We start from the raw sequence: 14,899 nt of genomic DNA on the forward strand, positions 1-14,899 counted from the left end.
AACTGGAAAGGACCTTATGTGCGTTGTGCTACCCGAGTACGTTGATCGGCCTCAACCGGAAAGGACCTTGTGTGCGTTGTGCGATATCCCTAGTACGTTGGTTGTTACCAATTGAAAAGGACTTGCGTTGATTACACGGTTCATAGAATTGTATGCTTTTTATGTATTATATCAAACTGTGATGATTCTTAGCAACTACTTGTAGTTGACTGTTTATTTTATATGCATGCTATAGGTATTGTGATTAGAGGTTGATTGCCAAAGGAAGACGTTAGTTTAGGATTAAAGAAATAAACGAAGTTGTTACAATAATTTGCTTTTGTTTGAACATGATTGATGATTTTCTTGAAACTTGTGTATTTGAAATATTAATGAATTAATAATAATATTGTCACTTAAAAGCGTCACATGTGTTTTGAACAATCTGTGCGTCACACTCGGGCGTTTCTGCTTTAGCCGGGGTGTTACTAAAGATAACTAAAATCAATCATGGTGCATAACTTCTTTCAAGACCAAAGATAGTCGCACAATCGATCACACAATCAACATAAAACGGCATACATATGCATTATAAGAGTATCAAAATCATAACTATATTAAAATCATGTAAATAGAAGCATGAGCCAAAACAAAAAGTGAAACAAGAACAAGATTAATCTAAACCTAGATGATTAAAATAAACTAGCCAATCATAGTAAAAGAAAATAACAAACTCAATTACAAGCATCTTTGAAATCAAAAGAAGAAATAGCAAACTGAATCGGTAATGTGAATGTACATTTATCGTATGATAAATCTTCACTTTGGCTTTAAGATATCTTTGTTTAGGCTCTACTCCAAAATCACTCTTTACACTCTTCTTGTTTAACTCGTCCAAATTAGAGGTGCACAAATCGGGTTTTTTAAATACTTGGTTATGCGTATGGAACCGGGTTCGGGTATGACCGGTTATTAGAAAATTGGGTATTGACAATACCTAGGTCGGGTTCTGGCCCAGGTATGGTCTCTAAAAACCATACTCTATGAATCGGGTTCGGGTCGGGTATAAAACTAGGTATACTAAAACTGGGTATTTGAATACCCTATTTCCAGGTATTGAAAAACCCTATTTTTGGGCTTTTTTGGACTTTTTTTCGGGTATTTTTCAGGTATAGATTGAGTTTTTTAAGAGGATTGCACTTTTTAGGGGTATTTTTTTAGTCTTTTTCATGTACCTTTTCGGGTATAGATCGGGTATTTGTAAACCCGGTTTCGGGTATTGGAAAAACCCGGTTCCGGTTTTTGGGTATTACCGGGTACAATCGAGTCCGGTTCCGGGTACGGGCTTTGGTACTAAAATGCATATCCTATCCGTACTCAACGGGTAGAGTTGGGTACGGGTTCGAGTATTAAAAACCCGGGTATAAAAAAAAACGGTTTCCGGTTTTTTCGGCCCGGTTCCGAGTTCGGATATTCTGTACACCTCTAGTCCAAAGCCTTCAAATCTCCTCACGAGTCACAAGCCCCCGTGTCATGTTTCGTTTCTGTTTTCTCTTTACTTAGCTCACTTTGGTCCAAGTTAGCAATTATTGTTGATTATGGCCCAATTTGTCTTTAAATTTCTCCAAGAGACCTGCGTATAGAATTTTTTCAATTAAATGTCACATTTAATTTGCAAATTAATTGCCATTCTAATAATTTTTTTTTGCCAATTTATTTCACTTTAAAGTTGTTATTCGTAAATATCACAACACGTCAACAAAATTAAACAATTTTTAATATAATATAATCATTGATCAATTAATATAATAATTGTTAATTAGATTTAATTTCCAATGAAAAATAATCAACAAAACATTTTAATTATAGCATAACAATTAACTAATTTTTAATAATTTTGTTACTCGTTGTAAGAAGGACGAGGTATGAAGTAGAAAATTGGAAGTTGGTATGGGGTTTGTGTTCAGACGGTGGCCACAACTGTAAATACTCGAACGATAATCATTTCAAATTGTTAACTCGTCAAGACTGAACCGTCAAATCAAAATTTTCATCAAAACCGACTAAACCAAGCCAGAAACTCCTAAACATTGTGGAACATAGATAAGATAGGGATAATTGATAAAGTGGAAATGATGAGTAGACGTGTAAAAATGGAGTCGAACAAAAGTCCTCCATTTTCTTCCACTCCCCAAAACCTATAATGCTTTTCCACTAATAATAATAATAATAATAATAATAATAATAATAATAATAATAATAAAAAATCCAAACCCAAACCCAAATCCAAATCCAAATCCAAATCGCATCTTCCACCTCCTCCGATCTGATGCACAGAAGACTCCATCACACTCACACACTCGATCTCCCTTAAACCCATCTTTCTGCTCCAAGATTCTTCACACCCACTAATCTTTATGCATAAATTTCACTGCTTTTTGTCAAAATCTCAACCAAATGGTGTAAATTGAAAAGGGTTTTGGTTTTCTTGTGGGATGACGTCACACAGCTGGAAAGATGCTTACAGAGGCATGTCCTCTGATAACATCAAGGGTTTGGTTCTTGCATTGTCCTCTAGTTTGTTTATTGGTGCTAGCTTCATCGTTAAGAAAAAAGGTCTCAAGAAAGCTGGTGCCTCTGGTGTTAGAGCAGGTCATTCTTATTTAACTTGAACTATTTCTTTTTTGATCTGCTGCTTTGATAACTACTTGATTATGTAGAAAAATGTGTTATCCCTAGATCTAGGGTTAGCCATTTCTGATCTTCCCTTTTCAGTTTAAGTGATCTTTATAGAATTTTATCCAAATTTATGCACAATAATTAATGTTAACAATGTTAATTTAGTCTGAACTAGAATTTATTTGCCTATATTTTTTTTTTATCAGGAGTTGGAGGATATTCGTACTTATACGAGCCTCTATGGTGGATCGGCTTGATAACAAGTGAGTATGTTTGTTTTTATAGGTTTAATCACTTACAATTAGTTGTATGAACTAAATTAGGTTACTGATTAATGTGGATTCTAATTTTGTCAACAGTGATTGTTGGGGAAATTGCAAATTTTGCAGCTTATGCATTTGCACCGGCTATTCTGGTTACTCCGTTAGGGGCGCTGAGCATTATTATTAGGCATGACAAAAACATAATCTTTATATATACAATTCGATTTACTAATGTAATTATTAAACATCAGGGTGTATTATTGCAGTGCTGTACTTGCACATATTATACTACGAGAAAAGCTGCACATTTTTGGAATTCTTGGTTGTGTTCTATGTGTTGTGGGGTCCACCACAATCGTTCTGCATGCCCCTCAAGAACGTCCTATTGAATCGGTCACAGAAGTATGGGCTCTTGCTACCGAGCCAGGTATTATTATTATTATTGTTATTTTATGATTTGGTTTTTAAGTTTTAGATTGTTTTGACAATTTCTTGTTTGAGTTGTTTTTTCTGCAGGTTTTGTTCTATATGCAGTGTTGGTGTTGATAGCTGTTTTTATAATTGTATTTCACTATATACCGTTGTATGGTCAAACACACATAATGTGCTACATTGGAGTTTGCTCGTTAGTAGGTTCTTTGTCGGTAAGTATCAATAATTGTGTTTGCTCTTTCTTACAAAAGTACATATTTGACTAGAGGTGTAAACGAGCCAAGCTGAGCCCGAGCTTGGCTCGTGATTAGCTTTTCCAAGCTTGAACTTGGCTTGGGCTTGGCTCATTTATTATTTGTTAACTGGCTTTTAAACATTTTTAATATTTGTATATGTATGTATATAATTAATAATATTGTATGTATATAGTTAATAATATTGTATATATATTATTTTGCTTTTTTTTGTCATAATTTCATGGATAATAATTATTATATAGATATGTACTAAGTAAAAATTATATAGATACTAAGCTTGTTTAGGCTCACAAACCAGCTCTAGCTCGATAAGTAAAGCTTGGGCTTGCTTTTAGGCTCGAGCCCATTTTTAGGCTCGAGCTCGTTTAAGCTCGGTTCAATCTTTTAGCATGTCAATTTCGTGTAGCTCATGAGTGGTTTGGCTTGTTTACACCCCTATTTATCTCACATGTTAAAGGTGGCACACTGGCATGTTGGGTTGGTTTCGGTCATTTTTTAGTACAGGCCAAAACGAGTTGGGTTGACCTGAAAACCATAGTTATTAAAAGCGCACTAGGTGCGTGCCTAGGCGCTAATTCAAGGCGTAGTGCAGGTAAAGCACCTGGTGGTGGTGGAGGTGCTCTTCCGGCAAGATTCCAGCTAAAATCTGAAAATTCCGGCCAGATTCCGGCCAAAACCTGGAATTACTGCCTGAAATGGAAGGTATTTACCTGAAGCCTGAAGGGAAGAGAATGAGTGTCTTTTTTAGGGAAAATTCCCAAAATGCCCCACTTTTAGAGAGAGATTCAAAATATGTTCCTCCAAAATTCAAATTCCCCCTTTGTCCCTTTACTAACTCGTTTTCGGCTCTACGTTAGAAAATCGAGACGACATGTTTCTTAACTTGCCGCCTCCCCGCCATATTAGCTCATAACCCGTTGCCTCCTCGCCATGTTAGCTCAAAACTCATCGTCTCCCCTTCATGTTAGCTCAAAACTCGCCGACTACCCGCTGTATTAGCTAAAAATTAAATCTAATAAATCTTGTTATTTAAAAAAAGTATATCTAAACAAGGTACACATAAAATGATTTGATGGTATGCATTAGTTTTCTAAATCATACTATTATCCAAAATCCAATATACAAAAACTTAAAAACCAATAAAATTTAAAATATTTAAATATTTTTTAATTAAGTTTTGGATCCATGTTTTTAGTAAAGGTAGAATTTTTTTTAGCTAACACAGCGGGAAGATGACGAGTTTTGAGCTAACATGGAGAGGAGACGGTGGGTTTTGAGCTAACATTGCGGGGAGGCGACAGGTTATGAGCTAATATGGCGGGGAGACGGCGAGTTAAGAAACATGTCGTCTTGATTTTTTAACGTAGAGCCGAAGACGAGTTAGTAAAGGGGGAATCTGAATTTTGGAGGGACATATTTGGAATCTCTCTCTAAAAATGGGACATTTTGGGAATTTTCCCTCTTTTTTATCTTCTCGTTTTTTGTATGTGGGCGGTTTAAAGCTGCAAAAAGTTTGTTTTTTATATTTTAAAGTACAACATTATTATAGCTATGCATTGTGCTGCTACAGTGATGACATATTTGACCTTTCAAATCAGTGGATAATTTAAGATTTCTTTTTTCTAAATGATAGGTTAATTCAAATAAATTTTTAATGTTAAAACCATTTGTTATTGGACTGCTAAAATAGTATTTGAAGTTTTTATGAATCTTTTTAGCTATCTAATCTCTATATTTTAAACTTATTGTTTAATTTTTATTTTTTATGCTTATTACATAATAGCTATTGCTTTTTATATTTGAATAATATATTTACGTAACATAATTTTAATTTTTTTATTTAAGTGCGCTCTTTTTATCTCAGGCCCTCACTTTTTTTGCGCTTTGCGCCTAGGCCATATGTGAGACCTATGCAACTAGCTCTATTGATAACTATGCCGAAAACACGTTTTTCACATCTAAAATTTGTTATAAATATATAGTGCGTTAAATATTATTACAGAAAACACGATTATTATGAAAATAATCTTAATCTCTGAATAAACTATAAAGCGATTTAGGAGGTTGTATGCATTGATGATGTTTACTGTCTATCGATGGCTACTTTTGGCCCATTTGACTCATTCCCTTTTTAACTAATATATTAAAAAAATAACCCGATTGGCTTTCAGTGATATATTTCTAACTATCATATCAAGTTCAAATTTTTATATTTCAGGTGATGAGTGTGAAAGCAATCGGTATTGCTTTGAAGCTTACTTTATCTGGAATGAATCAGCTTGTATATCCCCAAACATGGGCCTTTACTTTTGTTGTATTGCTTTGTGTCATTACCCAAATGATTTATTTAAACAAGGTAAGGAATTTTGCTAGAATTTATAATTTATTTGTTCTTTAGTTTTCTACTTGATAAATAATACTTGGTTATTATTAATCAATGTGGACTTGCAGGCGCTCGACACCTTCAATACGGCTGTCGTCTCCCCTATATACTATGTTATGTTCACATCTCTTACGATCTTGGCTAGTGTCATCATGTTCAAGGTTATTTTCCAACTCAGTAATGTGGTCAAACGTTTTTGCGTTGAATTTTGTAAAAAGTCTTTTGCTTATTAAGTTATGATCAATCACATTTTTTTTCAATTAGTTACAAAATATGGCTTCTGAAGGGTTTTTTTTTTATTTTTTATTGTGGAATTTATTAAAGTTAAATCTTGTAAACAGGATTGGGATGGACAAGATCCTTCTCAGATTATAACAGAATTATGTGGCTTTGTGACAATTCTTTCTGGAACATTCCTGCTTCATAAAACCAAAGATATGGTTGATGGTATGCTGCTTTACTTATTTGAGTCCATTATTTATTTTTGAAATATAAATTAAGCACTGCTCTGTTTTGAAACCAGACTCATTTTTCAAATGCATTCTCAAAGATCAAGAATTCTTGTAGGGATTTCATAAGATGGTGAAATTGGTTTTTTACGAATGAGTTGATCTGGCTTGTGTTTTGCTTCTAACGGGCCAAATGTTTTGATCATGTAAAAAGAGTATAGGCTGTCAAAGTTATTACTCTTTTGCGTGTAGCCTGCAGCATTTTATGCAGAAATTTTAATTTTTTTAATATTGCATTCATATTGTTAATTATTATTATTATTATTATTATTATTATTATTATTATTATTTTATTTTTGAAAAAATTAACAAAATCGGTTGATGGGTCAACCCAAATTGACCATGCCCATTTTCACTCATACTGAAAACGGCCCATCTCAACCCGAACGTGTTTTGACATGTTACAAATATGTCATCTTCCGGCATTACTTTTAAGTCTATGTTACCATAGTTGTTTTTGTCATAAAGTCAACTACAGGTCAAGTACCTCTGTCAGTCCGATCGCTAAAGCATGTGGATGATGAGGAAAATGGCATGGATCATGAAAGCATCCCGTTGACTTTGAGAAGACAGGACACTAGTACAAGGTCTCCATAATGTTTTTTTGGTCATATATGTACAATTGTTCATGTTGAATGAAAGACAAACATCAGATACAGCAGGAATTATTATTATTATATTCTTTTTTAGGTAGGAAGGGGAGAGGAAGAAATCAGTTTTGGAAATTGGGAACTTCTTCATGTCATTGTGTAATCATATTGATTAATGCAAAATGCACCATTTCCAATCTTGTTTACAAAAGAAAATGCCTCAAATTTATTTTCTTGTTAAAAATCCATTTATTAATACTACATCAAGACAAGATGGCCTGGTGGTGAATTTTTTTTAATAAGTAGGTGGGCTTCCGAGGAGTAGACACGAATAGGTAGTTCGCTACTTGAACAAACGCACTCCAACTGATTTTTTGAGGAAGGTGGCACATTGAGAACACGCACTTGTACTTGAGATTTCTAGTCCGTTCACGTGTTAAGTGGACTTGTATAGTCCGCTTTTTGAAGCAAACTCCAGCAAAAGGACAAAATGTAAGGGCAAAAGCAAGCTTGCTTGCTCCAACAAAAATCTCGTGACCACTTCCCTGGGAGGTTCTTTTTTGTCCTTGCATGCTGTTTGCTTATAGCGTGTTTGGGTGAGGTTTTAAAACTTGTTTATTTGCTATTTGTTTCTTGAAAAGCAAAAGGTGTTTAGGAATGCTCCTCCAAAAGCTTTAAATTGTAGCTTTTCAAAAATGGCTTTTGCTTTTTAAAAAGCAAATAAGCAAAAAAACAATTCTAAAAGCTCATCCAAACACCCCCACAGGTGTTTTCATCAAAACAAATCTCATTTCTCATAAAAGAAAAATCTTTCTACTTTCTAAAACTCTGCATTTTGAAACATAAATTTTTTAGCATCTTTTTGTTTTTTAAAATGAACTACAATTTAAATCCCGGCCCAATTGTTGAGGATCTTTTTTGAAAAATCAACTTTTTTTAAAAATGACGTGGTGATGGAAAACTTTGGGAGTGGGTCAGAAACCATCCTAACCCCGAACACGTTAAAACACCACATACGTATTGCTGGGGTAATTGACTGTGGGTACCGGACAATTGATCACGCCTTAATAAACGCATTGGTCAAACGATGGCGTCCGAAAACCCACGTTTCACCTCCTAATAAGTGAAGTGGCAGTAACTTACAAGATGTAAATGTTGCAGGGCTTGCCAGTAGAGGGTCCATCCGTGTCTAGGGTCTATCTCCGAACTAGTAAAGCAGTACATATTGCGAATTGTCAAAATATGTTCAGTTTTACACCTCTAGAAAATGACATAAGGGGAAATACAAAACGTGTTATTATGAGTCAAATAAAAACTGTTTTTTCAAAAATCGTGTTATTGTTGGAGCAAGTAAAGCGGCTTTTCACATAGGTGAATTGATATTAACAGAAATAAACGATTGTGGTTTTGGAATAACTCTCTAATACTTTTTATTAATCCAAGAAAAATAACTCAAAAACTTAGATTACAATCCATACCATAACTCGGTATTTATAACCTAACCTATACGTGTTAGCTGTGTTAACTGATTCGGTAGCTGCAACCGAGCTGCCGAAACGAGCTGAAGACTGGGCTACTGATTCCGTGTGATCAGAGACTCGGTGGGCTGCTCCTCTTCTATTATAAAACCCGGTCCAACTTCAATTTTAAATACTTCATGTTCTGGCTCGGTTTGTGTTTTAACCCATTCCCAGCTTTGATTTTCATCAAACCGAACTTCCCGACTTACATAAATTTTCCAATGAGTCGGGTCGTACATTCGGTACGCTTTCGTGCCCGTTTCGGTTCCAAAATGTACCATCGGTCGACTACGATCATCTAACTTCTTTTGAATCGGTGTGGTTTCTTTAACGTAACCCACACATCCAAAAACTCTAAGATGATCGACTGTTGGTTTGGGCCCGAGTAGAGCTTGATATGGGGTTTTTGATATCACGGCTCTCGTTGGTGACTATTTAAAATATAAACCGCATGTCTCGCGGCTTCTCCCAAAAAATGTTGTGGAACTTTCATCGCCTTTAACATACATCGTACGGCCCCGATTACCGTTCGGTTTCATCTTTCCACAACACTGTTTTGTTGTGGTGCGTGCGGTGCGGTAAGATGTCTTCGGATAGGATCATCTTCACACCAATTTTTTAACTTGTTTGATGTGAACTCGCCTCCCCGATCGGTCCGAAAAACACCAATTTTACCGCCAATTTCAGCTTCTATCATACCTTTGAATTTCTTAAAAGTCTCGAACGCTTGGTCTTTCGTCTTTAGAAGATAACACCACATATAACGGGAAAGGTCATCAACAATAAGAAACATATACCTATTCCCGGCGTGTGTCGATGGTGTTATACGGCCACATAAGTCACCATGAATCAACTCGAGTGGCTTTGTTGCTCGATACTTGGCTTGGTCCGGGTACGGTTTGCTCATTTGTTTCCCTACTAAACATGCATGTAAGGTCCCGTTCCCAGAAGCCCTACTTTGGTGTTGGATTTACTCATAAACACAGTTCTAAATATCAGAGTTAATTAAAACTTCGCGGAATAATTTAAAACTTCAAACACCACATTACAAAACATTCGTTTTTGTCTTAACATACAAATTGTCTTTTCATAAACATTAATTAAAGCAGCCATGACACTTCATCGTGGATGACAGTCTCTTCAGTTCATGCCATGTGTCCCTCCTCAAGCCAGCTGCCTCAACCTATTTGCCTGCGTGCATACTAAAAGTCAGCTACACTGAGTGAGTTCTAGTTAATCAATTAACATACATTACATTCATATTCTCACCCATACGCATCCGAAGATACGTATTCATATATTACTTACTATTACTTCCTTCATACATACTTTACATACCTGCATACGTACCTACATACTTTCTTTCATAAAACCCTATGGTATACCATAAGCTATTCTACATTAAACATCACAGATATTGTAAGGGTCTGGTCCATAACATCAAAGATATTATAAGGGTCTGGTCCCTAACATCACAGATATAATAAGGGTCTGGTCCCTTCTGCCTCGAATAACCATATAACCATACCTGTCTCGTCAATCATCTAGACATTTATCATACGTGCATACTCCCTGTCTTATGTATATAGTATATATATATATATACATGCTCATTCATACAATAATCATATAGTAATAACATTCAATACATAGTCATACATGTATCATAGACTTATCAATTAAGTAAATGTATGAACTATCACATAGGAGTATGCACCCCCTTCCTGAGTTGTGCACGGCTAACTGTGTAACATATCACGCATGTTAGTTATCTATTACTACTACTACTACTACTTCATACATCCACATTAATGAAACCCTCAACTAACGGGGGTCCAGGGGCAGTGCCCTTGGTAGTGGGGTCTAGGGGCGGCAGCCCCTAGCAGGGTCCAAGGGGCAGAGCCCCTGGCTGGGGTTGAGCTACCAGGTCAGCTCGGAAAAATTTTATATTCATTAACAGTCTTTTAACAAAAATGCATCAGAAAATGAATTTCATGAAATTTCGCATGGCCATTTCGCATGGAATTTCGCTTGGAATTTCGCATGGAATTTCGCTTCGCATGGGATGTTTCGCTTCGCATGCTTATTTCGCTTCGCATGGCGTGTGATGTGAAATTCTTGGATTTCGCATGGCATGCGATGCGAAGCCCTTTTTCATGCGAAAAACGCCTTTTTACTTCGTTTTTACCATTTTAAGGCCATTTTCCTCCGAGATTCTTCCTTAGGACCCGATTCTACTCTTTTTATGGATTTTGGGTTGTACCAACTTTGTATACCCGTGTTTTCAAGGTCCGAATAACACCTTTTTGTTCTATAACACACCCTTGAGGTTATAACTCACCAAGTTTATGTTTTTTTTACATCTTACAACCCGATCTATCGTTTTATCAGTTTGCATGACGAACTCAACCACAAAACTTAACCTTTTAAACCAAAACTCACCTTTTGCTCGCGGGTTCGAGTTCAGATCTGGACAATACGTAGATCTGGACGTGTTCTTGCTATTTGAAGACTCTTGCACACTAAACTCTTCCTTACTTTAAACTGGATTTGGATTTGGGTCTTTAGAGAGTGTATGTGTGTGTTCTAGGGTGTGTGTGTGGAAAGAAAGAAAATGGTGTAAGGGTGGAGGGGTTGGGTTTATATAAGGGGTTATGGGCACCACAACCCACTCACAATTCCAAATCCAAATATTATCCAAACATCTACACACACGATCAAATTAACGACGCACACGAAATAATAAATTCTCTTTTATTTAATATTCTCAAAATACGGATGTTACAAGTCTACCCTCCTTAAAAGAGGTTTCGTCCCCGAAACCTAACTATTACTACTAAACAATTGTGGGTAAAACTTGTGCATCTCTTCTTCAACTTCCCAAGTAGCATCCGATCCTTTACGGTGCTTCCATATCACTTTTACTAGGGGAATAACCTTGCGACGAAGATGCTTCTCCTTGCGGTCGACTATCTCAATTGGCTGCTCGACATAATTTAGCTGCTTGTCCACCTCGATGTCCAGTAGTGGCACATGGGATGTTTCGTCAGCTAGACATTTTCTCAAGTGAGAAACATTAAAGGTAGAGTGAATTCCTTCCAGCTCATCGGGTAGATCGAGCTTGTAAACCATTTCACCCACACGGGCCTCGATTTTGAACGGTCCTATGTACCTTGGACTCAACTTTCCCTTTTTTCTAAAACGTATAATTCCCTTCCAAAGCGAGACCTTAAGCATCACGTGGTCTCCAACATTAAACTCAATCGGCCGTCTCCGCTTATCGGCATATGACTTCTGACGATCTTGTGCAGCTTTCATTATGGCCTTTATCTGATCAAAGTTCGAAGAGGTTTCTTGCACCACTTCCAAACTTCCAATTTCTTTCTGACCAATTTCCCCCAACATACGGGAGTCTGCAACGTCTTCCATACAACATTTTAAAAGGGGGCATGGCAATACTTGAATGATAATTGTTGTTGTAAGAGAATTCTGCCAAGTGCAAATGATCATCCCAGCTTCCTCCAAAGTCTAACACGCAAGAACGTAGCATATCCTCAATGGTTTGGATAGTCCTCTTGGACTATCCATCTATTTGGGGATGATACGCCGTGCTGATGTTCAGTCTTTTTCCCATGGCTTCATGGAACTTCTTCCAAAATCTTGAAGTAAAGCGGGTATCTCTGTCGGACACAATCGACAACGACACTCCATGCTTTGTTACAACTTCCTTGACCAACACGTTTGCCAATGCTTTTGACGAGATAGCCTCTCGTATTGGCAGAAAGTGAGCACTCTTAGTCAAACGGTCCACTATCACCCATATTGTATCATGATTCTTAGTTGTACGCGGTAGCTTAGTTACGAAATCCATGGTGATGTGTTCCTACTCCCATTCGGATATCTCCAAAGGCTGTATCTTTCCATACGGTTTCTGGTGCTCCGCCTTAACTTGCAAGCAAGTTAAACACTTACTGACATAATTTACTACGTCGTTCTTCATACTCGGCCACCAGTAGTCTTTCTTCAAGTCTTGGTACATCTTAGTAGATCCTGGATGAATCGAGTATCGAGACTTATGGGCTTCGTCTAGGACTCGATCCCTAAGATTCTCATGACGTGGAATCCACATCCGGTCAAACCTGGTCTTTACGCCATGAGTATTATCTATCAACTCGTTTTGCTGCCCGAAGATCCTTTCTTTCTTCATCAACCCTTCATCTATAAGCACCTCTGATTGGACCTTGCTGATCTCTTCAAAGAAATCTAAGTTGATTATCAACTTATAAGACTTTACTGTTGCGATGACTTCTGCGTTCTTCCGGCTCAAGGCGTCAGCAACCACATTAGCCTTTCCCGGGTAATACTTGATATCACAGTCATAGTCCTTTATCAGTTCTAACCACCTTCTGTGCCTCATATTCAACTCTTTCTGCTCAAGGAAGTACTTCAGACTCTTGTGATCTATATATATAGTACACTTGGTACCATACAAGTAGTGCCTCCAAATCTTGAGAGCATGCACCACAGCTGCTAATTCTAGGTCGTGCATCGAGTATGTGCTTTCGTGAACTTTCAACTGTCTTGACGCATAGGTTATGACCTTCCCTCGTTGCATCAACACGCAACCTAACCCTTGATACGAAGCATCAGTAGAGACTACCAAATCTTCTTCACTATCGGGCAGAACAAGGATTGGAGCCTGAGTGAGTCTTCTCTTCAATTCTTCAAACGCTTCCTCTTGATTCTTACCCCAACTGAATACTACAATCTTCCGGGTCATGCCGGTCAATGGTGCGGCTATCTTGGAGAAGCCCGGAATGAATCTCCTATAATAGCCAGCTAACCCTAGGAAACTACGTATATAGGTCGGGTTTCGCGGAGTCTTCTAATTCTTTATCATTTCAATCTTGACTGGGTCCACAGTAATCCCCTCGGGATTGATTATGTGACCTAAAACTTGTACCTCTCACAGCCAAAATGCTCACTTTGAGAACTTTGCATACAATTTCTCCTTCTTCACAACTTCTAATACTTCCCTCAAGTGCTCAGCATGGTCGGACTCGCTCTTTGAATAAATTAATATATCGTCAATGAAAACGATAACCGTCTTGTCTAACATTGGCCGACATACCCTATTCATCATATCCATAAATTCCGCGGGGGCGTTGGTTAGACCAAACGACATCACGAGGAACTCGTAGTGTCCGTACCGCGTCCGAAACGCTATCTTAGGGATGTCCGCCTCTTTCACCTTCAGCTGATGATAACCCGATCTGAAATCTATTCGCGAGAACTAGCTTGCACCTTGTAGCTGATCAAACAAATCTTCAATCCGTGGCAACATATATCCATTCTTCACCGTGAGCTTATTCAACTCCCTGTAGTCAATACACATTCTCATGCTTCCATCTTTCTTCTTTACAAATAACACTGGTGCGCCCCACGGGGAAACACTCAACCTTATGAAACCTTTGTCAAGGAGTTCTTGCAGTTGGGACATCAATTCTCTCATCTCGGACGACGCCAGGCGATAAGGTGCTTTCGCGATAGGCTGTGCTCCTAGTATTAATTCTATCTGAAATTCTACTTCACGTTCCGGTGGCAACCCCGGAAGGTCCTCAGGGAACACTGCGGGATAGTCACACACTACATGAACATCTTTCACTTCTTTCGTCTCGGCCATAGCTTTGACAACATACGCCAGGTAGGCACTACACCCTCGCCTTAATAAACCTTCAGCTTTTATCATCGAAATGACGTTAAGCCCTGAACTTTTTCTGTCACCATAAACGTTACTGTATCGCCATCCAACGACTTTAGTCTTATCAATCTGCTCTTACATACTATCTGTGCTTCGACTTCAGATAACCAATCCATCCCCAGAACTACATAGAATCCTCCTTCGTGTCCTTCTAACTTTATCTTACAACTTTTAACCATTCTCATAATCTTAACTGAGGCCTCTTTAACGGTCTCTACCATAAAAGTTTCAGGCACACGACAACATTTCATCTTTGCTGCCTTACAAAATGAGGTAGCTAAAAACTCCTAGTCACACCTGAGTCAAACAATACGGAAACGGAAATACCGTTTACTAAAAATGTACCTGTCACGACACCCGGGATTTGTTTGGCTTGCTCTTGGGTCAACATGTAGGCTCTGGTCCTTGGCCTAGCCTGCTCGGCATCCTTCTTACCCCTTCTCCCAGCTTCACCATCAGTGCACTCCCTTGCCATATGACCCATCTTTCCACATTTGTAATAGGCGGGTTTCGCGTTACATTCGTT

General features: G+C 37.7%; 1 protein-coding gene across 1 annotated transcript; it reads left to right on the forward strand.

Moving 5' to 3' along the window:
• The first annotated feature begins 2,372 nt into the window (after positions 1–2,372).
• LOC143558457 (putative magnesium transporter NIPA3) lies at positions 2,373–7,227 on the forward strand. The gene is made up of 9 exons (XM_077047293.1): positions 2,373–2,631; positions 2,865–2,921; positions 3,018–3,108; positions 3,188–3,348; positions 3,438–3,565; positions 5,829–5,966; positions 6,062–6,154; positions 6,335–6,440; positions 6,981–7,227. The coding sequence occupies exons 1-9, from the start codon at positions 2,475–2,477 to the stop codon at positions 7,097–7,099; spliced, it is 1,050 nt and encodes a 349-aa protein (XP_076903408.1). The 5' UTR covers positions 2,373–2,474; the 3' UTR covers positions 7,100–7,227.
• Positions 7,228–14,899: the final 7,672 nt, after the last annotated feature.

Source organism: Bidens hawaiensis, unplaced genomic scaffold (genome assembly GCF_021521415.1).
Source record: "Bidens hawaiensis isolate Kalapana, Puna unplaced genomic scaffold, B.hawaiensis_p1.1 tig00019476_1, whole genome shotgun sequence".
Taxonomy (NCBI): domain Eukaryota; kingdom Viridiplantae; phylum Streptophyta; class Magnoliopsida; order Asterales; family Asteraceae; genus Bidens; species Bidens hawaiensis.

Coding starts and splice junctions, on each gene's coding strand:
- LOC143558457 (XM_077047293.1), top strand. CDS start 2,475: ATGACGTCACACAGCTGGAAAGATGCTTACAGAGGCATGTCCTCTGAT. Junction 5,967..6,061: donor AAATGATTTATTTAAACAAG/GTAAGGAATTTT, acceptor GTGGACTTGCAG/GCGCTCGACACCTTCAATAC. Junction 6,441..6,980: donor AACCAAAGATATGGTTGATG/GTATGCTGCTTT, acceptor AGTCAACTACAG/GTCAAGTACCTCTGTCAGTC.